The sequence below is a fragment of the Azolla caroliniana genome, unplaced genomic scaffold (genome assembly GCF_043228905.1).
Source record: "Azolla caroliniana isolate FFs.n. ecotype wild unplaced genomic scaffold, voAzoCaro1.0.p SCAF_6, whole genome shotgun sequence".
Classification (NCBI taxonomy): domain Eukaryota; kingdom Viridiplantae; phylum Streptophyta; class Polypodiopsida; order Salviniales; family Salviniaceae; genus Azolla; species Azolla caroliniana.
The window spans coordinates 1,285,869-1,311,837 of NW_028230441.1; the positions used below are offsets into that span (position 1 = coordinate 1,285,869).

General features: G+C 41.7%; 2 protein-coding genes across 2 annotated transcripts; both read left to right on the forward strand.

Moving 5' to 3' along the window:
* Positions 1–581: 581 nt before the first annotated feature.
* On the forward strand, positions 582–1,169 carry LOC147862443 (uncharacterized). The gene is made up of 2 exons (XM_087321104.1): positions 582–888; positions 961–1,169. The coding sequence occupies exons 1-2, from the start codon at positions 582–584 to the stop codon at positions 1,167–1,169; spliced, it is 516 nt and encodes a 171-aa protein (XP_087177230.1).
* Positions 1,170–5,436: 4,267 nt separating this feature from the next.
* On the forward strand, positions 5,437–7,472 carry LOC147862444 (uncharacterized). The gene is made up of 6 exons (XM_087320650.1): positions 5,437–5,699; positions 5,823–6,006; positions 6,330–6,445; positions 6,534–6,701; positions 6,928–7,200; positions 7,283–7,472. The coding sequence occupies exons 1-6, from the start codon at positions 5,466–5,468 to the stop codon at positions 7,322–7,324; spliced, it is 1,017 nt and encodes a 338-aa protein (XP_087176776.1). The 5' UTR covers positions 5,437–5,465; the 3' UTR covers positions 7,325–7,472.
* The last annotated feature ends 18,497 nt before the right edge of the window (positions 7,473–25,969 follow it).

Here is a 25,969-nt window from a genome sequence, read left to right on the forward strand (position 1 = left end):
ACATTCTAGGATATTCCATGATTATATTAAATAACTAAAATATTCTAGAACATTCTAGAATACTCCATAAGGACCTATAAATAGGTGTCTATTCATTCATCACAACTCATTTGGTTCAACACCAGTTTGTAGCCCCTTAGCCTACTCTTTGTAATCCTTGCTCTCTTATAATATAACTCTCTTTCCAGTTCTAGTGTTCTCTCTCTCTCTCTCTCTCTCTCTCTCTCTCTCTCTCTCTCTCTATATATATATATATATATATATACCTTCTATTGTCATCTTATCTTTCTCTCTCCTATTCTCAAGTCTCGACAATTTATACCGCATATCTCTCTTTCCTTCTTCTCCAACTTCTTCTTATCTTAACCTTATTCAAGCAAATCTAGCAATTTTCTCTCGCAACTATGGAGTCCGTCAACAAACAAGAATAGGTGCGTGTTCTCTCCAAGCTCGACATGCTAACAACCAAATTTGTGGCACTGGAGCATGAAAATCAAAGATTGTTGGGAGACCTACAACAAGTAAGTGTTGAGAAAGTACAACAATATGAAGATTTATCTCAACGGGTGCATCAAGTGGAGATGACTCTATTGCAACGACAAGCAGTGGAAGTTCAAACCTCGCCGAAGGAACCCAAGATTAGTCTGCTAGCCAAGTTTGATGGTACAAGGTCTCAATTTCGTGGATTTTTAAATAAGGTACGGCTTGTGATTAAATTGCATCCTAGCCATTACCCAACTGATGTTGCTCGTGTGGGACTAGTTGGTACCTTGTTAACGTGTCCCGCATTAGCGTGGTTTGCACCACTCCTAGAGAAGCACTCACCATTTTTAGAAGAATTTGAAGGGTTTATTAATGAGTTCCAAGCCAACTTTAGAGACACTGATAGTATGAGGACCGCAATAAACAAAATTCGGCGATTACGACAATGAGATCGTCCTACTTCCTCTTATGCTGCAGATTTTCGCCTTCTAGAATATGATATTCCATGGGACGAGGCAGCATTAATCGACCAATTTTGTCAAGGTGTGCGCAATGATGTGAAGGATTTACTTCTTACCTTCCATGATGATCCAAAATCTCTTCTTGAAGTAGTAAGCTGGGTCGTGCGATGTGACAATCGCTTATTTGAGCAGCATTCTGAGCGCCAACAAATGTTACGCTTCTGACCAACAGAAACATATGCTTCGGTGGTCGCAATTCCACCCCAAGTATCAAAGTCAAGTGTGGTGGAAGGCCCCACTCCAATGGAAATCGAGACAACATGACATCGAGGACCATTATTGGATGTTGAAAAGCAACGACGACGATCAAATCGTCTATGCCTCTATTGTGGTGCTCCAAGGCATATTGTTGTGAATTGTCCACATAAACCACGACGACAAGTTAACCAAGTAAGTGCTCATGACAATCCCATCTCAATTTCTGCCCCGCCTTCTCGTAACCCAAGTAGGCCTAGTAGTCCCTGTCATAAAAATACATTTGATGTCTTGAGCCAATTAGATGATGTGTTAAACGAGTAAGTCCAGCCAAAATCGGAGCCATTTGGTTGGACAACCCTAGGCATGTAACGTCCGTCCCTAGTTGTGGTTCCATTGCTGGAGATGAACCCGGGTCTCTCGGGTGAGAGCAAGGATTACAAAGAGTAGGCTAAGGGGCTACAAACTGGTGTTGAACCGAATGAGTTGTGATGAATGAATAGACACCTATTTATAGGTCCTTATGGAGTATTCTAGAATGTTCTAGAATATTTATGATATTTATGATATTTAATATAATCATGGAATATCCTAGAATGTTCTAGAATACTCTAAAAATCTTGTGATAACTAATAATACATTTATTATAACAATACATCATATATGTTATTATAATGGTTAAAGGTCTAACATATAGACCAAGACGTCTTGGGCTCGAATCCTTGTAAGGCCAAAATGTATGTCTTCATGACAGTTGATATCATTTATATTCTCCTCTCCAATGACTAGATCATCCACGTACAGGATGATAACAATCGAGTGTTTATCTTACCAGGACTAGCCGTAAACATAGGGTGTCATATTCGGAACACGTCTCCAAACGGGTGGATAGGGTGTCATATTCGAAACACGTCTCCAAAGGGGTGGTTGGGATATGGATGAATATCCGGTACTGATTCGACAAGTTATACGTAACACTCCAGCTACTACCGTATTGCCTTTTGGGACCGCTTAATATGTTTTCGATTCTTAATTACACGCGTATGATTAATAGTTACAACATAGACAACAAGTACACAAAGGAGACGATAAGGTTATCAACAAAGCACACTTAAATTGTATTACTTCCGTAAGATTTAAACATCGATCCGGATCCTTTTATAGGCATCCAATATAGATTCCAAAACGGTGCCTTACCGGCTACCGGCTACTTAATCGGTGCGGATCCGGATTGGTACAACTATTCGGATTCTTCATTTCCCTAATATTTACATAATATTCATCTGTTCCAACTCTTTCCTCGTCCACACTTCTCCTCCAAATTATACTCTAAAGACCAACACCTTCTCTCTATGTTCTCTCACTACAACCACCTCTTGGAAAGGAAGTGGAGACTAAACTACCTAGTAACTATGTGTCATAGGACTTAACTTTTATGACACATTAGTTATGATACAGAGTGGTGGGATGTTCACACGCTTGGTTATTCCTAAGGTGTGTTCCCACACTAAAGAAGTTGAGTTTGATTCTCAACTCAACCAAACATACATGTAATTGTATACATTAAACTACATTACAAAAGAGTTGGTTTAAATACCAACTAACTTAGGGCAACTAAGCTTTCTACTATTTACAAAACTTGCCTAAACCTAGTGTGTCCATTGCCAGTTTGAAAGTCGTTACATTGGGGAAGGTGAGTTTGACTCTCAACAATTGTAAAACAAAGACACATTTCAATTGGTTCATTTTTCTGTAAAATGGTTGATAAAGGTGCCGAATACAGTTCAACACATGCATAGTAAGTTATTTGGGTTGCTATGTCACAAATCTAAGCATCATTAACTAGAATTGTTATGTCACATTTTCAATGAGTTTTTATTGAGGGTGTCATAACTTTACTCTCTCCTTGGTATAAGGGTTGGTTTGACTATCTTAGGCATTGGGGTGTATGGTATACTTAAATGTTGAGAATTGGGTTCTTGTCGATGAACTTCATGAGTACTAAGTATGTGCTTGGTTCAGTTGGATATCTTGGCCTTAAAACCAAATAATTAAATGAAAAAATAATTAATTTAACCAGTAATTAATTAAAATATTAAACCATTAAGGAAATAATTTTTTTTAGTAAAAATTGATAATCCATTAAACCGATAAACTAATAAATCTTAGTTTGAGAACCAAAACAAATCGAAACCAAACCATTTAATAATTTCGAATGGATGGATCGTAAAACCATAGCTTTAACCATTTTAATATTACAAAAGGCAAAATCAAAGCTTGTCACTTGCATGAAGGACGTTGTTTAATATTTTTCCATGATTATATTAAAAGAGTTTTCTTAAATAAAACTCTTCATATAATGAACTTTGTCATCCTTCAATGCTTGAAAAGGCGTCTATATCATAAACACAAAAACCACTCTTTGAAATAATATCACATGGCTATTCAATCAAGAAAAGGAAAGGAAAATTAGAATCTTCGTTGAGGGCGGATATTTTGAAATCACTAGATGGAAACCCAAACAAGAGACATACTATAAATCACTATTTCCTCATCATTATGAATTACATCAAGAGAGTGGCCATTCAATCAAGAAAAGGAAACTAGAATAGAACCTTAGTGGCTACAATGGGGATATTTTGGAATAATTAGTGCTAAACTCAATGAAGCAACATACAAAAAATCTATATTTCCTCATCACTACGAATTATGTTTGGAGGTGGTCCTAGACACACGATTCACGATGGAACCAGCCAAATAACAGTTTACAATATTTAATTTTTATTTCAAAGGGGTTTGATTGACAATGTTACTTTTCTAAAAGCAATGTTGACAAATACACACATCCATCTTTATTATTGAGGATGATATGCATAGTATAAAGAACCCCATGCACAAGCATACACGAGATGATGGTGTGCTTTGATCCAATGAGGTACCACCATAACCACAAAAAATTGTGGATCCAACAATGGAGAGACAAGCAGACATATAGAGGCCCTCTTGAGGAAGATGTGTTGACATTCATTGACCCACTTGGGTAATGAATCTCAAAAGATTATTCGTGCAAAAATACTACATTAGGGATATTTGAGATGTTGTACAAGTACACATCTCAACCAAAGCCAAGGTTATGTTCATAAAGAGGGATGATTTCTAGAGTCATTGCTCTTTCTTGTGCATGTCTCCAATACTAGCATGATGCACAAGCCCTATGCGCATACCTTCATAAGATCGGAGCTATCATGAGTGACATGACATTGGAGACATCCTCTTGTATATAATTCTAGAATGGATATTTATCAAACGGTAGCAATCACTGTTCCAAAGACAAGGTATCATACATGGTTACGGTGCTAGTTATACATGATTTCATGAGTGATGCCCTTTAGCATTACAAAATTCCAATGCAGAAATACATAGTCTTTTCGTCACATTGGCATTCAATGTGGCAAAGTTCCCACGGCCATCATAGACAACTTTCATTACATGAATGATTGAAAAGGAGAAACGTATTGCTTAGTAATCAACCAATCAACCTATCACTATTATTTATATAAATAAATACTTAAAACCTGAAAAACGTCTCTCTCTTTCGTTATTTTCGTAAATATATGTCTGTTATCGAAACAAGATGATAATACAACCCGTGTTGTCTCGATTCTCCACTACTTCATTAGTAGCAATATGGCAAGGTAAACCTTCTCTAAGTGTTGTAATACTAGATAATATAAATCTACCTCATATTGGGACAATGTCCCCATACAACGACATAGTTGTGAGAATTGCCAAATGAACTTTCCTTTGAGGTTACGGAATTGTTATGGTACTCCACAAAGTCCATCAAACAAGAACACATTTCTCATGGTCCCATTAAAGCAAATCCCCCAATACCTAAGGTAATAAAAAACACGACATGATGATACGATGGGGGTGGGCAGAGCTCTAGCACTATCGATGAAAACCCACTTAAGACAGTGACAAAAAACTTGGGGTGGTTTTTGATGGAAATCATGTCTTTATGTGTGTGTACTCAAATGCATGGCTTTTTTAGCAACCGGAAAATGTACCCTATATGTACATGTACATATGTTTGTCATCTTTCTCACACACAAATAAAATAAAATCTTCCTCAACCTTATTAGCTTCTCTGTGCTCTGTTCTCTGTTCTCTGTGTTCTCTGTTCTGTGTTGTGTTCCATAGATAGACTCCTCCTATCCTGTCCCTGTCCCTGTCCCTGTCTCTCCACAATCTATCCTCAATATCATGCATCGTGCGGTGGAGGTGGTAGGATACAACGCAGAGGAGCCATGGGAAGCTTGTAAGGTTACATCCTGTAGAGAGATCCCTGTTCCGGGGCCTTTCCAGGTGTTGGTTCGCGTCTTGTGTCGGCCTGTTAACCCATCGGACGTGCTGTCGTTGAAGGGCCAGTACCCTGGATGGCGCCCCAATCACTTCCCCAGCACCCCGGGCTTAGAAGGCATGGGCATCATCTCTCAAGTAAAAAAAGCAAAACAGATCAACGAAACCCTCCTTCTGTCCATCCCACTTTTCTTTTCTGACCCTCCTCATTTCTCTACCTTGTGTTTTCTACCTGTTGTTGTTGTTGTTGTTGTGAGGTAGGTCGGCGAGAATGTGAGCCAGGTTCAAGTTGGGCAACGTGTGGTTCCACTCATTCAGAGACCTGATCTCACAGGCCAAGGCACGTGGCAAGAATACATTGTCCTCCCTGAGACACATGTGGTGCCTATACCTGACACCATTACCAACGAAGCTGCAGCCCAGTTTGTTGTCAATCCTTTTACAGGTAATTGATGTTTCAATTTGCTAGGTATATTGATGCATATCGTATAGAATTGTGTGTATGTCATGTATATCTATATGCATCTGATAATGTATATACTTTTACACGTGACGTCTAATGTATACACACATATGTGCACATATGTATGCAGCGTACAATAGATGTACTCATGCCAATGTATATGTATCTACATGTATGCAGATCCATATGCGTATGGATAGATGTACATGGATGTATGTGCATGCACATATGCCAATGTATGTGTGTATATGTACATATGTAGGTTTCTGTAACCACTGACTTGAATGTGTCTTTCTTTTTTCCAGTCATTGGGCTCTTACGAACATTGAACCCTCCCAAAGGGGAGTATATTCTCCAAACTGCTGCAGCCTCAATCTTAGGCCGCATGTTCATCCAATATGCACACCATCAAGGATTTAAAGTAAAGACTATCCACATTGCATCCATAATGACCTAACTGTCTCTTTGGAACTATCTAAAATTGCTTGGTCTAATAATGAAATGTGTAGACCATCAACATTGTGCGATGCAATGAACAAATTGAAGAGCTGAAAGCCTTGGGGGCCAATGAGGTGATCAATTCGAATGAAGGTGATGTGGTCGAGAAGATTAGGAACATAACTGGAGGAAAGTTGGCATACGGGGCAATCGATTGTGTTGGAGGAGAATTAACTAAGGTTATCCACACGAATGATTGGAAGATATATTGATGATCATTTATTTAATACTAAAATATTAAAGTATGCCTATGTGTGGTTAATAATAAAGGTAAGGATATAGTGTGCCCAATCTTGGTTAAGACCAATGCTAAATTGTTCCTGATGTTGGGTAATATCAAGATATGATGTTAGTCATTACTACAGATAAAGTGTGCCCAATGTTGGTTTTTGTTTGTCACTATAGATTGTTGTTGAATCGGTCCGAGATGATGGCGTGGTGCTTATATACGGGCTCCTTTCATCAATGAATGCAGTAGTGGGACTCTCTGACCTTATCTTCCGCGGAATCAAGGTTCATGGGTTTTGGTTAAGCACATATCTTAGTCAACTCTCCCCTAATGAACAGAAGGAGTTCATGGGTCACGCCATTAGCCTTTTAAGCGAGAAGGTGATAGATCCATTGATAGGAGGGAAATACACCTTAGATCAGGTCAAGGATGCAGTCAAGAAAAGCTTGGTAATGCTGTCTTATTAATCAATATGTCAAAAAAAAAAGTTCATGTTTTTTTTTGTATTAAAATTGCATTTATCGGATGCAGGAAATGAGGCGTGGTGGAAAAGTCCTGTTGGTGAGCGAGTAGCAGAATAAGAATTATTAGAATGCATGATAGAATATTGGTGAAAAGTAGTCAATACTATTTGTTGCACGTGAACTTTGCATGCTTTGAAGTTTGAATGCTGAACTTCCTTGTCTATTCTTTTGAAATTTGGCATCTACAGTTATCGTCATTTAACCAGCTCAAAAAGATGACATTCGCACTAGAAAGTATGTCCACAAACTATCATGTGATATTGTCAATATTAAATTATGAGGTGATTGAGGTTATATATCTAGATATTTTCAAGATGATTTACACTAATTTAGGGTAACTGGTAGAGTATTGTGATTGATTTGCACACTACGCAACATTACTGATCAGCTACACACAGAATTGGAGATCGTAAATCCAATATATCTAGATATTTTCAAGATGATTCATACTAATTTAGGGTAACTGGTAGAGTATTGTGATTGATTTGCACACTATGCAACATTATTGATCAGCTACACAGTATTGGAGATTGTAAATCCAACATAGATGATGATGGTTGTCTAATTCTTGTTCGTGCCATCTAATTCAATCTTTCTTGTTTGTGCCATCTAAGTCTTCAATTTAGGAAATTTGTGCCATGACCCACAAACAACTTTGTTGGGAGCAAATACCATGACCTTGAGTATGTATAGGATTCATCAGCATGTTTAGTTGGTTTCTTCAGTCTCTTGAGGTTATTGTATAAGCTGCAAATGATTAAAATGTCATTTAGCCATGGCTATGATTTCCAAAATGTGTATATTATTACAAGTTGTGTGATATATTATGTTATTATCATTAGTTTCGTTGCCTTTATTATTATTATTATTATTATTATTATTATTATTATTATTATTATTATTATTAATGATTGTCATTAGCCTTGAGATAGAAGTTTCAAATTAAGCAGAAAAAGGTTAGTTACTATAATTCATGATGTTACTATAATTAATTTCCCTAGCCTTATTATATTGTTTGAATGATCTTCAATATATTTAAGATAAAAATTTCTCTTATCTCTCATCAAAATTTATAATGTAATGTGTAGCATTATCTGTAATTTGAGGGTTTTAATTGGTTTTTTCTTATTTAAAATCATGGAAATAGATTATGGAACTTTTAAATCATTAAATGCAAGGGTTGGTTTTACAATCATATAAGAGGGAGAGTTTAGTAGTCCCCTTCCATTGTTAATAGTTTCATGAGCTAACTAATTATGGTTCATAAATTGAACATAATATAAGTCATAGTTCAGACTCTTCTTTGAAAACAACCATGGGGTTTAAAGGTTTTGTCAGTTTTCTTGAACGACGTTATGTATTTGGGTTGATGGTCTATGCAAATGGCTTGCTGAATTCACTTTCTTTAAAAGGGCTAAACGTTGTTAGCATTACCTTATGAAGCTAATATTAGGCAAGGATGTGATGGAGCATAAAATGACAGCTTACTATTAAACAAAGAAATGTGTTTGCCATGGTTACAGTTAGGATCTATGAGGGATTAGTAACAATATGATGTTAAATGTTATTAAATTAGTTTGTGATGAAGGATAAGTAACGATACCAGGTTTATGTTCTATGATTAGCTCACGGTGAAGGATTCAGGATATGGTGCCCAACATGTGAGAGGGATTGTTTAAAATGACAAAAAGTTGTTAATTCCAAAGGTGAGAGAAAGAACGAATAAATGATAACATTTCTTGATTGCTACCAATGGTCTTGGTTCGGTTTTCGTCTCAATTATATAAAATAAAAACCAAACCATTTAGGGAAAATTTAAACCTAACTATTTAAGCTAAACTAATTACAAAAACTAAAATAATTTGGTGAACAGAATAAACTATATAAAATAAAAACCAAACCATTTAGGGCAAAGTTGAAACCAAACGTAACCATTTAATAAAAAATTTAAACCTAACTAAAACAAAAATACATTAAATTAAATAAGTTTAAGTTAAATTAATTAAAACAATAAAAAAGGCATAAATTAAACCATTAAATTAATAAACCATTCAAGGGAAAAATGCCAACAAAAAACTATTTAACCTTTAAACTAAATCACTTAAACCGATAAACCAATAAACTTGAGTTTTAGAACCAAACAAATTTGTTAAAGATTGCTTGCGGAAGCGTTAGAAAGAACAATACACAAAGAGAGAGAGAGAGAGAGAGTACGCGGGAGTGACAGAGAGAGGGAGAGCAGGACACTATTTTTCGAAATTATATGAATACTCTATGCTCTCTGTCTCTACAACGCGCTCATCAGCGCTATTTATACAAGTCCACACGGGATTGTTAGAAGTACGGTGTACTTCAATGCTCACACGAGCATCTGACACTAACTACGAGACTATAACTGGCTAGTAGTCTAACCTATACTAGGCTTCCGATTACGGATTGGATCCGGCATACCGGCTCCCGAGCTCACCGGTCCTTATTGCTTACCGGCTCAGTTGCTCACCGGCATACCGATTCATCTCACTTACCGGCTCAGGCTTATTAAGCCGATCCGGCTCTTGTTGAGCTTGCCGCTCAACACTCCCCCTCAAGCTCAATCTGAGGTAGGGTCGTAGCGTGAACCTCTGTGGCAGCCGGTTCTTCCAACCGACTTCTCCTGGCGTCGCTTCACCTTGCTCGCGTTCCTTGTCCAGTCCGGTCGCGTTTGTCGCGACCCCTTTGGTTCTGCGCGCCTCGACCTTCGGCATGTCTACTCAATAGGCCCATCTCAGCTCCTTCGCTGCTATGACTCCGACACTTGCCGATCCGTCGGTTCCTCCGTGATGGCATCGACTTCCACTACGTCTGTGTCTCCTTGGCCTCTCGTTGATCCGACTCATCCGGATCCGTCTTTTGATCCGAGTCGGTTGTCTCCGACTCGTTCTAGCTCTTGTCCGAATCAGTATCCTCCGATTCGATTTTCGGCTTCAGGCCTCTCACCACATCGGACCACGTCCAGGTCTTGGCCTTCTCCGTGCTTCCCTTGGCTTCTTCAGCCGGTTCACCGAAGTCGAATTCTTCATTCGACTCCGCATCATGGCCATTACAATCGTGATGACCTCCGCATAGCATGCACTTCTTTTCCTGAGTGTAGACGTCTTTTTCACAGCCGCTCACTCCGACCTGTTCGGATGTGCCGACTTCCTTCGTCGACTCGGCTTCATTTTTCTTCTTGTCTCCACCTCTACTGGTTCTTCTCTTACCTACGGGTTCAACAGTTTTTTTGCCTTTGCCCGTTTCGGTAGTGTCTTTACCCTTGCGTCTCCCCCTCAAGTGCGACATGTCGAGATGCTGAACAACAAGCATTTCGGTAAAGTGCTGCAACTTGTCCGACCCGAGCGACTTGGTGAAGATGTCGGCAACTTGCCGATCCATGTGAACATACCGTAGTTCAACTTCACCGCTCAGGACCCGCTCACGCACGAAGTGATAATGCACTTCTATGTGCTTTGTGCGAGCATGGAACACAGGGTTTTTGGCGAGTTGCATGCTGCTGAGGTTATCGCAGTAGATCAGGATCGGGGTCGGTACCTCGATCCGCAAGTCTTGCAGTAGTCGCCGAAGCCAAATGGCTTCGCAGGTGGCAACGATCGCGCCCCAGTATTCAACCTCAGTACTAGATAGAGCCATTGTTGGCTGCTTTTTGCTGCTCCACGCAACAGCCGCGCTCCCAAGAGAGAACATAAAGCTGGAAGTTGAGCGACGATCCGTTGCATCGCCAACCCAGTCGGCATCCGTGTAGCCGACAAACTCTTCGGTTATACCTTGCCGGTATAAGAGCGCCCGGTCCTTAGTGCCGCTTACATACCTCAGTATTCGTTGCACGCACTGAAGGTGCTCCACGGTCGGCTTCTGCATGAATTGGCTTACCACTCCGACCGGATAGCTAATGTCGGGTCGGGTGATGGTCCAGTAGATCAGGCTTCCAACTATTTGTCGGAACCTTTTCTCATCACAGGCTGGTCCGGAGTTGGGACGGATCTTCTGATTCCTGTCAAGGGGTGTGGAGATAGGTCGGCATTCTGTCATGCCGAACTTGTACAGTATATTCAACACATAATGGCGTTGAGAAAGCAATATGCCGTCGGGGGTGCGGATCACCTCGATCCCCAAAAAATAATGAAGGTCCCCCAAGTCCTTCATATCGAATGCGTCCGACAACTGGGACTTGACGCGGTTGATTTCCGGAAGACTTGGGCCGGTGATGACTAAATCATCAACATAGAGTAAGATACATACCAGACCGTTTGAGCCTTGACGGATGAACAGGGAAGAGTCCGACTTAGAGGCACCAAACCCCATCTTTCGCAACCAGTGCGTGATCTTAGCATTCCAAGCACGGGGGGCTTGCTTCAAGCCGTACAACGACTTCCTCAGTCGGCATATTGCCGACTTGTTCACCTCCGACTGAGGCATTCTTCACATCCATCTGATGAAGATGCCACCCCCTTGCCGCAACAACCGCCAGTACCACACGAACCGTCGTCATCTTCGCTATAGGAGCGAAGGTCTCGTCGTAGTCGATTCTATGGGTCTGCGCATATCCCTACGCCACTAATCGGGCCTTGTACCGGTTAACTGTACCGTCGACATTTGATCTTCCTCTCTGATTCCCGTTCCACCATCTTCTGGAGGCTCCGAAAACTCTCGAAGACTTCGCTCTTCCGCTCAATGAGGTAGATCGACGTATGCCGCATGTAGTCGTCCATGAAGGAGACAAAATATCGACTCCCGCCAATGCTAACATTTTGTGCCGGTCCCGAGACATCCGAATGGATAAGCTTCGATTTCTTTCGGTGGGGAATGGAAGCCAGTGTTGCTTCCCGAGTTGGCAGGCTTCAAAAATCTGGGCTCTCTGGCCGCTAAACTTCGGCAAACCGAAAACGACTTGTTCCGTTTGCAGGTCTTGAAGCCTCCGGTAGTTGATGTGGCCGATCCGCTTGTGCCACAGGTCGATATCTGACTCGACCTTCTGTCCTTTGGTGAACAGTGCGGTGCCGACGTCATTGGTGTTGAGGATAAACATCCTCCCATCTCTGCGCCCTTGCGCAATAACTTCGCACTCATCCTCAATGAAGCACCTAAGGTGCGTAAACCGCACCTGCATCCCGCGGTCGACGATCTATCCGACCGACACCAGGTTCTTCGTGATCGTCGGAACATGTAATACATTCATCAGCTTCCCCCTCTGTCTGACGTAGCTCAAAGGGACTTCTCCGACGTGCATGATCGGGTGGGGAGTGTCGTCTCCGGTTTGGATCGAGAGGGGTTGATATAGGTTTCACTTTGTCATCCCAAACTTGTATAGCAAGTTGAGGATGTAGTATCCCAAACTTGTATAGCAAGTTGAGGATGTAGTTTTGTTGGGAGATCATGATCTCGACAAGTGTCTGAATTACTTCTATATCGAGGAAGTAATGGGGCTCCTACATGTCATTCATTTCGAATTTGTCGGGCAGGAGGGATTTGACCTTGTTGATGTCAAGACATACATTTTGGCCTTACAAGGATTCGAGCCCAAGACGTCTTGGTCTATATGTTAGACCTTTAACCATTATAATAACATATATGATGTATAGTTATAATAAATGTATTATTAGTTATTCCAAGATATTTAGAGTATTCTAGAACATTCTAGAGTATTCTAGAACATTCTAGGATATTCCATGATTATATTAAATAACTAAAATATTCTAGAACATTCTAGAATACTCCATAAGGACCTATAAATAGGTGTCTATTAATTCATCACAACTCATTTGGTTCAACACCAGTTTGTAGCCCCTTAGCCTACTCTTTGTAATCCTTGCTCTCTTATAATATAACTCTCTTTCCAGTTCTAGTGTTCTCTCTCTCTCTCTCTCTCTCTCTCTCTCTCTCTATATATATATATATATATATATATATATATATATATATACCTTCTATTGTCATCTTATCTTTCTCTCTCCTATTCTCAAGTCTCGACAATTTATACCGCATATCTCTCTTTCCTTCTTCTCCAACTTCTTCTTATCTTAACCTTATTCAAGCAAATCTAGCAATTTTCTCTTCCAACTATGGAGTTCGTCAACAAGCAAGAATAGGTGCGTGTTGTCTCCAAGCTTGACATGCTAACAACCAAATTTGTGGCACTGGAGCATGAAAATCAAAGATTGTTGGGAGACCTACAACAAGTAAGTGTTGAGAAAGTACAACAATATGAAGATTTATTTCAACGGGTGCATCAAGTGGAGATAACTCTATTGCAACGACAAGCGGTGGAAGTTCAAACCTCGCCGAAGGAACCCAAGATTAGTCTGCTAGCCAAGTTTGATGGTACAAGGTCTCAATTTCGTGGATTTTTAAATAAGGTACGGCTTGTGATTAAATTGTATCCTAGCCATTACCCAATTGATGTTGCTCGTGTGGGACTAGTTGGTACCTTGTTAACGGGTCCCGCATTAGCGTGGTTTGCACCACTTCTAGAGAAGCACTCACCATTTTTAGAAGAATTTGAAGGGTTTATTAATGAGTTCCAAGCCAACTTTAGAGACACTGATAGTATGAGGACTGCAATAAACAAAATTCGACGATTACGACAATGAGATCGTCCTACTTCCTCTTATGCTGCAGGTTTTCGCCTTCTAGAATATGATATTCCATGGGACGAGGCGGCATTAATCGACCAATTTTGTCAAGGTGTGCGCAATGATGTGAAGGATTTACTTCTTACCTTCCATGATGATCGAAAATCTCTTCCTGAAGTAGTAAGCTGGGCCGTGCGATGTGACAATCGCTTATTTGAGCGGCATTCTGAGCGCCAACAAATGTTACGCTTCTGACCAACAGAAACATATGCTTCGGTGGTCGCAATTCCACCCCAAGTATCAAAGTCAAGTGTGGTGGAAGGCCCTACTCCAATGGAGATCGAGACAACATGACATCGAGGACCATTATTGGATGTTGAAAAGCAACGACGACGATCAAATCGTCTATGCCTCTATTGTGGTGCTCCAAGGCATATTGTTGTGAATTGTCCACATAAACCACGACGACAAGTTAACCAAGTAAGTGCTCATGACAATCCCATCTCAATTTCTGCCCCGCCTTCTCGTAACCCAAGTAGGCCTAGTAGTCCCTGTCATAAAAATACATTTGATGTCTTGAGCCAATTAGATGATGTGTTAAACGAGTAAGTCTACAAGGAGCATCGACTGTAAGTCTAAAAATGAGGGCGTATTCTCCCTTGTACAAACCGCAGTCCGGAAAGCTCCGAACTTGGACGCCAGGCCTCCAAGACAGACCTGGACCATCTCGCCTTCCTCTACAGTGACGTTAGTAGAGGCAAGCGAGTCAGAGATCCCTTTGATCCGGGATGTGTAATCTGCCACCAACATGTTCTTTTGTCGAACATTGTTCAACTCTTGTCTGAGTTGCAGCTTTCGGGCAATGGTGCTTGCGGCGAAGACCTTTTTCAAGTTTCCCCGAGCATCCTTCGGTGTCTTGGCGTCACGGATATGGCTGAGCAGCTGGTCACCGACACTGAACGCGAAGCAGTACATCACCCTGCTTGCCGCCTGTTCCCACACTAGGAAGTCCTTGTGTGTCGTCTCCGGTGCTAAGTCGTTCACTCCGTCCATATAACTCCAGTAGCCATGCCCAAGCAGGTACTGGTGCATCTTGTATGACAAAGATGCGTAGTTGGTTTTGTCGAGCTTCTCCACCGAGAGCGACGTAACCATACCTCTGTCCATTTCTCCTTTTGTGTCTGTTTTCTGATCTGTTAGGGTTTCCTTCACAAGCGTAGATGTCTGCAGTAGAGATTCTTTAACCCACGTGCTCTGATACCATGTTAAAGATTGCTTGCGGAAGCGTTAGAAAGAACAATACACAAAGAGAGAGAGAGTACGCGGGAGAGACAGAGAGAGGGAGAGCAGGACACACTATTTTTCGAAATTATATGAATACTCTGTGCTCTTTGTATCTACAACGCGTTCATCAGCGCTATTTATACAAGTCCACACGGGACTGTTAGAAGTACGATGTACTTCAATGCTCACACGAGCATCTGACACTAACGACGAGACTATAACTGGCTAGTAGTCTAACCTATACTAGGCTTCCGGTTACGGATTGGATCCGGCATACCGGCTCCCCAGCTCACTGGTCCTTACTACTTACTGACTCGGTTGCTCACCGGCATACCGATTCATCTCGCTTACCGGCTCAGGCTTATTCAGTCGATCCGGCTCCGGTTGAGTTTGCCGCTCAACAAAATTAAAACCTAAACATTTATTAATAAGTCAAACCAAAGCAAACCATTTAATTATTTTAGAACTAATAAACCATTAAAGCATGGCTTAACAGTTCGGTTCAAGGTGAAAGTTTGATTCAACCCATAACTACCAATTGCATAATATTGAAAGTTTGATTCTACCCTTGTTTAATGCTTCAACACTCTCTCATTTGTTTCCCTCTACCACCTCTTCCGCATAGGCATATTGTTATGCCATATAATTTCCGTACAAAAGACTTTAAATATGGATGACATCTAACGTGTTTCCATTGAAAATCAACGTTTGGTCTATCAAGTGATTAGAGTTAGTTCCCAAGTTGGTTTGCATCACAACATTGGAATTGTTGTTAGGAGGTGAATCAGCTACTTACGTTACTAGATGGGATGTCAATTTGACGAGAGGTAGAAAGTAATGGTGTAAACCCTCATGGATGGGGTGATACTAGGTGAGATTGGTTATCTTTGAGAGTAGGAGAAGTAGTTGAGTACAATCAATACTGTTAGTGATAGGCGGCATAGTCAAGTGGGTGAAGGGTTGGTTTCTGGTGGCCATCGCACTGCAATTACCTTTTACTGTGATTAGTTCAACTTCTTCAATGGTCACCCAAGTGTTATACGACCCACTTGGGTAGATGCTTTTGGTGAGTGTTGTTTTGATTACAATAATAACACAATACTCACATGCACTACAACATGGTTAGGCTACCGAAGGAAATACATTGTCAGCTCATATCACTATATATTTAGCACTTCCTTGAGCTTCCCATGTTCAACTAGTTACTTACCCTATTAACATAGTAGTCTTACCTCGATAGGATATAGAGTCCCAACAGATCTTGCATCCGCCCCAAAGGGTTGTACACAAACACTTACAAACATCAATTTGTAACTCGCAAGTTTCAAATTTATGTGTCATTCATGCACATTGCTCATAATTTTGATTGTTACACTAAGCAACTAAGAACAAGCGAATAAAGATGAGGGCATAGAGAGGAATGAAAAGGAGAAAATGTTATGTCTTTATAATTATAATTTTTGTTGTATAAGGATCATTGTTAGGAAAAACACACCTTTACACATCGATGTTTATATGTTTTGGGCAAGTTGCCATTGAGCCATAAGGTCACATCTTGATGAATGATCATGGTCTAGAGAGAGGGAGGGAGGGAGAGAACACTAGAGAGTTTATAATACATAACTCTAATCATGGATGGTGGTAGATATTAAAACATAGTTGGCATTCTAAATCACTAGTTGTAGTAAAAGTCTTCATTTGGAGAGTTTTGATTGAGGCTCTAAAGCGACGTGGACTAGCAATGGGCAATTGCTTTTTTTGCACTATTTAAAATGGAAGATCATTACACTCATCGTTACATACAATGTTTGATTACTTGTCAGATTTGGGCGTTATATTTCTTAAATGTGGCAAGTTTTATCACGTTGTTATTTGATGTCTAAACAATCGGTGTTTGCACAATTTGCACAGCTTGACCGAAAATCAAATATGGAGATCGTTTTTCCTATTTATGAGGTATTGGGGATTGCGTTATAGTTGGGATATGCATAATGCTTTTGTATTTGATAATAGGCATGGAGTGAAGCATATTGACAAAAGTCGAAGGCAGTACTAATGTGGTAATTTACTTTATTGGAAGAAATGGAGTGAAAGCATATCTACTTGAAGGGACTACCAATGTGACAATTTTCTTTATTGGAAGAAGTGGAGTGAGGGCATATTTCCAAAAAGTTGAAGGGAGTACTAATGTGACAATTTTCTTTATTGGAACTCGTGGGAATTGTTTCCTCAATAGAGTGTTCGACTTGCATATTGGCAATTCATGTTCCATGACACATGTAATTAGTTAGTAGGTGACAATACTCCATTCTCAGACTCATTGTATGTAGGGTTTTAGAGACACTAGTAATATAATTGTGGAGAGAGAGAGATAATTGCTTGTCTGCTCATATCTTCTTGGCTTTTTCTTATTTTTCTTTTGTTGTTGTTGTGAGGTAGATAGGGGATAACGTGACCCAGGTGCGAGTCGGGCAACATGTGGTTCCATTCAGTGAGAGACCAAGGTTTGTGGCAAGAATACATTGTCCTCCCTGAGACATATGTGGTGCCCTGTCTCCATTATGAGCTTATAATCTATTTGGAGGAGCCACACGTCATCCTGACGTATATAAATTTGAGTAGTTCATTCTTTTAGATATCTAATCTAATAATGCAATGTGCAAACCATCAACATTGTGAGGCGTAATGAAGCAAATTGAAGAGTTGAAAGCCTTGGGGGCCGATGAGGTGATCAACTCCAATGAAGGTGATGTGGTCGACAAGATTAGGAAAATAACTAGAGGGAGCTTTGGCATATGGAGCAATTGACTGTGTAGGCGGAGAATTGACAAAGGTAAACGCATGAATGGGTTGATTGTGTACCCTTGATCATATATTTAAGGGAAAAGTACCAGGATACCCCTGGAAGTTCGTCTATTTACTAGAATGCCCCTGGAAGTTCCAAATTTACCAAACTACCCCTATGTCCAAAAAATTACACTTTATAAAGTAATTATACACTCAAATTTACAAGCGCTATTTACCAAAGATGGAAGAAATGGACCCGAAGTAGCCCTATTTACCAAAGATTTGAGTGTATAATTACTTTATAAAGTGTCATTTTTTGGACATAGGGGTAGTTTGGTAAATTTTAAACTTCCAGGGGCATTCTGGTAAATAGACGAACTTCCAGGGGTATCCTGGTACTTTTCCCTATATTTAATGCTAAACATAAATGCAATGTGACAATATAAAGGGTAGAGTGTGTTGATGTTTGTTAATACCAGAGATAAAAGTGTGCCCAATGTTGGCTTATGCTTGTCACTACATTAGTTATTGAATCGGTCCAAGAGACGATGGTACCTCTTTCTTTCTTCACTGAATGCAGATATTGGAATATTTGACCTACTATTTTGTGGTGTCAAGCTCCACGGGTTCTTCTTGGGCACATATCTGGCTCAACTCTCCCCTGGTGAAACTATTGATTTAGTTGGTCACACCATTAGCCTTTTAAGTGAGAGGGTGATAGATCCATTGATAGGAGTGAAATACAGCTTAGATCAGGTCAAAGATGCAATTAAGAAATGCCTGGTTACACGTTGCCTCGCAATCCTCATGTCTCAAAACACTTTGTGTTTTCCTGAATTTTTCTAGTAATAAAATTGTGTTTGTTGGATGCACGAACTGCATCGTGATGGAAAAGTGCTCTTGCGGAGCGATTAAAGAATAGGAACTATTAGAAAATCCATGATAGAATACTCTCAAGTTAAAAGTAGTTGTCAACATCGTTTATTGCACCATAACTTAATTTACTGCGAAATTTGAATCTTGAGCGTATTTTTGTTTATGTAGAACTTTCCTCTGTAGATTCTCTTGAACTTTAAGACTTATTGTTGCTAATCACAAGAAAAACTATACCAAAGAACATACCTATGGTTGCAAAACACACGTCAATAGATGTAATCTTGATCGTCCTTTAATTTGTTCCACATTAACCTTGATAACAATATATTGACGTAGGTGTGACAATATCTAAACTCATTGCCAGATCATTGTGATTAATTCGAAAATGTTACAATTTATTGATAAGCCATACAAGTATATAGAATGCAAAGGTTATAAGGAATTATTATTGAAAGTTTTGCATAATTCCTCTAGTTATATATGATTTTTTATGTATGAATGGATAGGAAACCATCCTACTGGTTGGATTGCTTCTTCTATATTTGAATTATCGCATGTAAGCCCTTCAAGGCATCCAGAATTTTTTTGTTATGGAATATGAAAAATCAAACCACGTAAACGCTTGACACAATGTTTAACCTTTGTTTTTGGCCTCACATAGGTCATCCTCTTATTGCACTTGATTAATCTAATATTGTGTAACAAGCTTGTTGAATAATTAGTTGCTTATTAAAGAATAATTAATTACATGCTTCCATTGTACTTATGAAATTTATTAGATGTTGAGAATCAAGCTCAACATAGTGCAACGTGTGAACACACCTTTTGAGAATCCGTGATTACTTAAAGGTCAAGAGTCACACCACTACTCTCTACACATTAACTATGTGTCATAGAATCATATTCTATGACACATAACTAATGAGTTACATATTCCCCATAATTATGAGTCTTCCCATTCCCCAAGAGAAAGAGCGGTTGTTGTAAAGTTAATGAAGAGAGAGGGTGACTCTATATAAAGCACCCTCTTTATACTTTATACTAAGTAGGTTGTGACTCCTTATTATGCTACATTGAGTAATTCTTATTCTACTTATGAAATATACATCTTCTTCTTCTTGAGTATTCTATTTATCTATCTTGTGTTCTCTTCTCTTCTCTATTCTTCTCTCACACATACACATACACACACATATCTATTCCGTTGCACAAGAATAACCATCGATTCGTTACATGGTATAAGAGCGATTTGCTAGATCAATCTAACCCACTCGCCTCATCGTGATCGTGTGTTGTGCTCTACGCCAACGTTCAAAAAGAACTGGCTTATCGCTATTGTAGTACCAGTACATAGCTCGTGTTCGAGAGAGAAGGAAAACAAGAAAGGAAGCTTAATCGACAATGAATACTAAAATGGGGAGCGCTCTCCCTAGCGAGAAGTTGGACCGAAACAACTTCGCATCTTGGGAGTACAAGATGCACCAATACCTTGTCGGCCAAGGCTATTGGGGTTACATCAAAGGAGCACAAGAAAACCGACACAAGCCAGAAGACACAGATTATGCAACGTGGGAGTAAGCGGAAGGTCGAGTGATGTATTGCTTAGCGACATGTGTTCATGACCACATGCTCGGGTACATTCGAGAAGCCGAGACTCCGAAGGAAGCATGGGAGAATCTACGAAAGATTTTCGCCGCAAACACTACCGTGAGAAACCTTCAACTCCGCCAAGAGTTGAACAACATTCAACAAATGGATATGTCCATCACAAGCTACACCTTGAAGATCAAGGAGCTTTGCGACTCGCTTGGCTCAATAAACGTCAATGTGGACGATTATGAGATGGTGCAAATATGCCTCAATGGCCTTGCACCACGATTCGGCGCAATGCGGACCGTCGTACTAGCACGGGAGAATCCACCCTCCTTCGATCTTCAATCCGTCGTACTACCACGGGAGCATGTTCCAACGAGGAGCAACGCCTCGGAAGGCCACATGCTCTACACGCATTCGGACACAGGAAGAGGATGCGGTCGTGCAAGAAGAGGCCGATTCGGCCAAGGACGAGGCGGACGAGGCTCGAGTTACAAAAACAACTCGCAATTTCGGCATCAAGATGGAAGCCATCGAGGAACCTTCGAAAGAAGGGGGAGCTTCCATTCTAGTCCGATCCGACAAGGCTCAGTCGAATGCGAATATTGCGGAAAAATCGGACACCACGAAGAAGAATGTCGTAAGAAGATACGCGAGTCGGCTTCCACTAGCCGACAACTCACCAACTACGCCATCAACTCCGACTATGACGATCGCAGCGGAATGTTCGTGATGAGACATAGAGCGAATTCTATGTCGGCCTCTACTTTTACTAGTGCCTCCGGTTCGAAAGACGTATGGTTCGTCGATTTCGGTGCCTCGAACTATAAGACGTCGCATCAAGAATGGTTCTGAGAACTTCGAGAGCCGAACCGACCCGGCTATGTCGAAACCGGAGATGACACTACGCACCGATTTAGCACATTGGCAATGTTCCGTTCGGAGAAGAAGGTAAGCAAACTTACATTAAAAATGTCTTGCATGTACCAACTATCACGAAGAATTTGGTTTCCGTCATCCAAATTGTAGAGCAAGGAATGCAAATTTTATTTAATCAAGGCGGTTGCTTCATTAGAAAAGAGGGCCGACTCATGGCTCACGGACAAAGAGAGGGTTGAATGTTCATTCTCGACTCACACAAGATGAAATCGGCCATGTTCGAAAAGGGCATTAAAGTCGATTCGGACATAGAGTTATGGCACAAACGGATTGGCCATATCAACTTCCAAAACCTCAAGGCAATGCAATCGAAAGGAGTCATCATCGAGCTCCCGACATGCACGGAGAAAGAGATTGAAGGCGTGTGTGTCGCTTGCCAATTCAGCAAGCAACATCGACACCCATTTCCGAAGGAGCGGAACGTGAGCAAAGGCGTACTCGACGTAATTCATTCCGATGTATGGGGTCCGGTTCAGATGGCTACATTCGGCGGATGTCGATACTATGTGGCTTTCATCGACGACCTCTCCAGGCACACCTGGATCTACCCCATGCGACAAAAGAGCGAAGTGTTCGGATACTTCCAAAAATTTAAGAATGAAGGCGAGAAAGCCACGGGCCAACATGTACGATGTCTTCGGTCGGATAGAGGCAAGGAGTACATCTCTAACGAATTTTTGGCATTTCTACGGAAAGAAGGAATACGGCGAGAGTTTTCCTGTTGACATACGTGTTGAATACGAGTGTATAATGGCCATATTCACACTGTCCCTTTGGACAGCCCAAGTTTGGGCTATTTCTGTAAATAGCATAAAGGGCAGTTGCCCTAGGACAGTCACTATATAAAGTGACTTTGTAACCTTTAGAAAAAGTTGTTGTTGTTCGTTGTAATTTGTAATTGTTGCTTGAGAAATATAACATTTCTTTGTAACTATCTCTCTCTCTGTCTCTCTGTGTCTATCTTGCTCATGCGCATACACAGGTTCTTCTTCATCACAAATGTTGCTTGCACTTCCGCATTGATGGCCTTGTCCCCAACATTTGGTATCAGAACGAGGTTTTCCCCGAAACTGAGATCGGTGAGGTGTCATATGATACGATGTGCCCGAGTCCAGGAGCCATGTGCTCGATTCCTCAGTCGTAAGCAGAACTTCTGATTCGACTGGGTTCTCTATGGACAATATGTTCGGGTCAATCGTTAAAATTTCGGCTGAAGAGTCGACGTAATTGACCTCCTCATGCCGGCTACTCTTCTGATCCGCTCTCAGCGCTTTGTCGGTTTTTGCTTTGAGTGCCTGGCAGTCGGCTTTGATGTGTCCCGGTTTCTTGCAGTAGGTGCAGATTCGGTTGTCCCGGGACTTGCATCGGCTTCGCTGATTGTTCGGTGGTCGAGAAGAACTTCTTCCCCGGTTGTTTGGTCGGTTGGTCGAACCTTGTACTACGTAAGCTTCATCTACCGAGTCTTTGGCGAAAGACTTTCTCCGAGCTCAGTCAGGATTGCGCTCGTGACTTCGGAGTACTTAACGGCAGATGTTGAAGCATTGCACATGGTTGTAACGAAAGTTTCCCATGAAGAGGGGAGACTACGAATGAGTATCATTGCTCTGAGTTCATCCTCTATTTCCGTACCCTGAGACGAGATTTGGGAGCTTATGCTTTTGTACTCGTTGAGGTGTGCCTGAACCGAATCGGATTCTTTCATCCGCAAGTTGTAGAGGCGTCGGATCAGATACATCTTCGTTACGGCAACCTTCTTTTCATAAGTTTCCGATAGTGTTTTCCAAAGTTTCCGATGAGCATGATTCCACTGTAAAGTACACTAACTCCGACAAGTGCATCCAAATCGTGGCGCGAATGACTTGGACACCTCAACAAGGCCGACATAACGCACCTATCTAGAGCCGATTACATCCCCAAACTCTCCTTCTCAGATCACCAATTCTGCGCACATTTCCAGTACGACAAACATGTAGCAGCATCACACCCAACATAAGCACCAAGAGAATCGAGTCCCCTCGATTTGGTCCACTCGGACGTTTGTGGCCCGATGCCAGTACGACAAACATGTAGCCGCATCACACCCAACATAAGCACCAAGAGAATCGAGTCCCCTCGATTTGGTCCACTCGAACGTCTGTGGCCCGATGCCACATTAGTCTCTCGACAATGCTTCGTACTTCGTCATTTTTATTGACGACTCGACTCGGAAGGTGTGGGCTTACCCCATCAGAACCAAAGATCGAGTGTTCTTGATCTTCTCCGAATGACTTGCAATGGTCGAAAACCAGACTGGTCGGAAACTAAAATGTCTTCGAACCGATAATGGAGGAGAATTCAAGTCTGACGAATTCGTCAAATTTTGCCGGTAACGCGGCATTCAACATGAATATACGACACCTTATAGTCCGGAGAAGAATAGAATTGCAGAACGCATGAATCGGACGATTCAAGAACACGTAGTATCCATGTTCTAACACTCTGGACTGACGGATGGCTTCTAGGCAGAGGCTCTACTTACGGTAGTACACATCATAAATATGTCGCCAAGTAGACCTCTAGGACTTCAAATACCTCAGGAAATATGGACCGGCAGTAAGCCGAATTATGACAAGTTGAGGATCTTCGGCTCCAAGGCATACGCCCTCATATCGAACGACGATCGTTGGAAACTCGAACCAAGATCAAGGAAATGCGTTTTCCTTGGGTATGGACCCGACGGCGAGATCGGATACCGACCCTAGGACCCCGAGCACAGACAAATCGTTTGAAGTTCGGACGTCGTGTTCAATGAGTCGGCTATGCATAAAATGGCCGAAAGGCCTATTGAAGTCCGAAGGGTAATATTTTCTGAAGTGCCAACCCTTCATGACGGCCCAACCCACAACATGAGATCGGTTTCACGGGTAACGGACAACACCCGCACCGACCGAATCCACCGATTCGGCACCGCCGAATGGCTCGGCTCCCGACCATCCGAAATTGACACCCGGTGCGGCCAGTTCAATCATACCTCGTAGATGTGAGAGACTATTGCAACCTCCGGAGAGGTACCCTCCCGGAATTTTCTTCACCGACGCCGGTGAACCGATGTCTTACAAAGAAGCATCAGCATCTGCCGATTCCGCCACATGGCATCTGGTGATGGAGTCGGAAATGCACTCCATTCGGGCAAACAAGACTTGGGACTTAGTCGAATTACCGGAGAACCGATGTGCTCTTCCATGTAAGTGGGTCTATCAACTAAAAGAGACATCTGACTCGACCAACCCAAAGTATAAGGTTAGATTAGTAGCAAACGGATTTAGACAAGTATATGGCGTCGACTTCGACGAAATGTTTTCACTAATGGTGAAAATGACGACCCTTCGTTTCATGCTCGACGTCGTGGCCGCCGATAACTTGGAGCTGATTCAACTAGATGTAAAAACAGCATTCCTCCACGGTGACCTATAGGAGGAAATCTATATGGAGCAGCCGAAAGGCTTTGTGGCATCTGGCTAGGAACCTCTAGTCTGCCAACTCAGGAAGAGTCTCTACGGCTTGAAACAGGCACCCTTACAGTTGTACAAGAAGTTCAACGACTTCATCCAATCACCTACGTGGACGACATGCTACTCTCCGGTCAACATACCAAAGAGCTCACCGAATTCGTTCGGAAACTGCGGTTGAAGTTTACCATGAAGGACCTCGGTCCGGCAAGACACATACTCAGTATGAAGATTAGTCGGCATCGCGATACACGACAACTTTCCTTGTCTCAAACCGACTACATCGGACGTGTCTTGGAACGCTTCAAAATGTTATCGGCCAAGTCTGCTTCGATCCCACTCCCCACTAACCTTCGGCTATCTCAGCGAGACTGCCCGACATCCGGTCCGGAGCGGGAAGATATGAAGTCGGTACCGTATGCATCGGCAGTCAGCTCCCTCATGTACGCGATGGTCGCGACACGGCCTGATATTTCTCACGCCGTAGGAGTCATCATCAGATTCATGCACAACCCCAGCCGATCGATTGCACTGGAACACAGTCAAGCATGTGTTCAGATATTTAGCTGGCACAAAAGACCACGGCATTCTTTTCGGCCCGAACTCAACCTTAGGCATAGTCGGTTACATCGACTCGAACTTCGCCGGTTGTGCGGACAGTCGGAAATCAACAACCTGATACTGTTTCAAATTTGGCAATGGAGCAATCTCGTGGAAGACAAAACTTCAGGAGTGCACAACCATCTCAACAACCGAAGCGGAATATGTAGTTACGTCCAACGCGGCAAAAGAAGCTTTATGGCTTGATCGGTTGGTGCACACGTTTCGACAGGTCAACTCTGACACGGCTCCATTTGTCTATAGTAACAGTCAGGGTGTTGTTGCTTTGTCAAAGAATCCGGTTCACTTCGTTTAGGACTGTGTCATTTCAGGGAAAATCGATCTCGAGAAAATATCCACAACCGATAATGTCGCAAATGGAATGACCGAGTGTCTTTCGGCGGATCGTTTCCGGTCCCTTCGGCACGAGATGGGCGTAACGAAAAATCGGTCCGGTTAAAGTCGGACACACAGCACAGCATAGTTTCGAACCACCGACATCAGTTCTTTGAGGATTGGCTT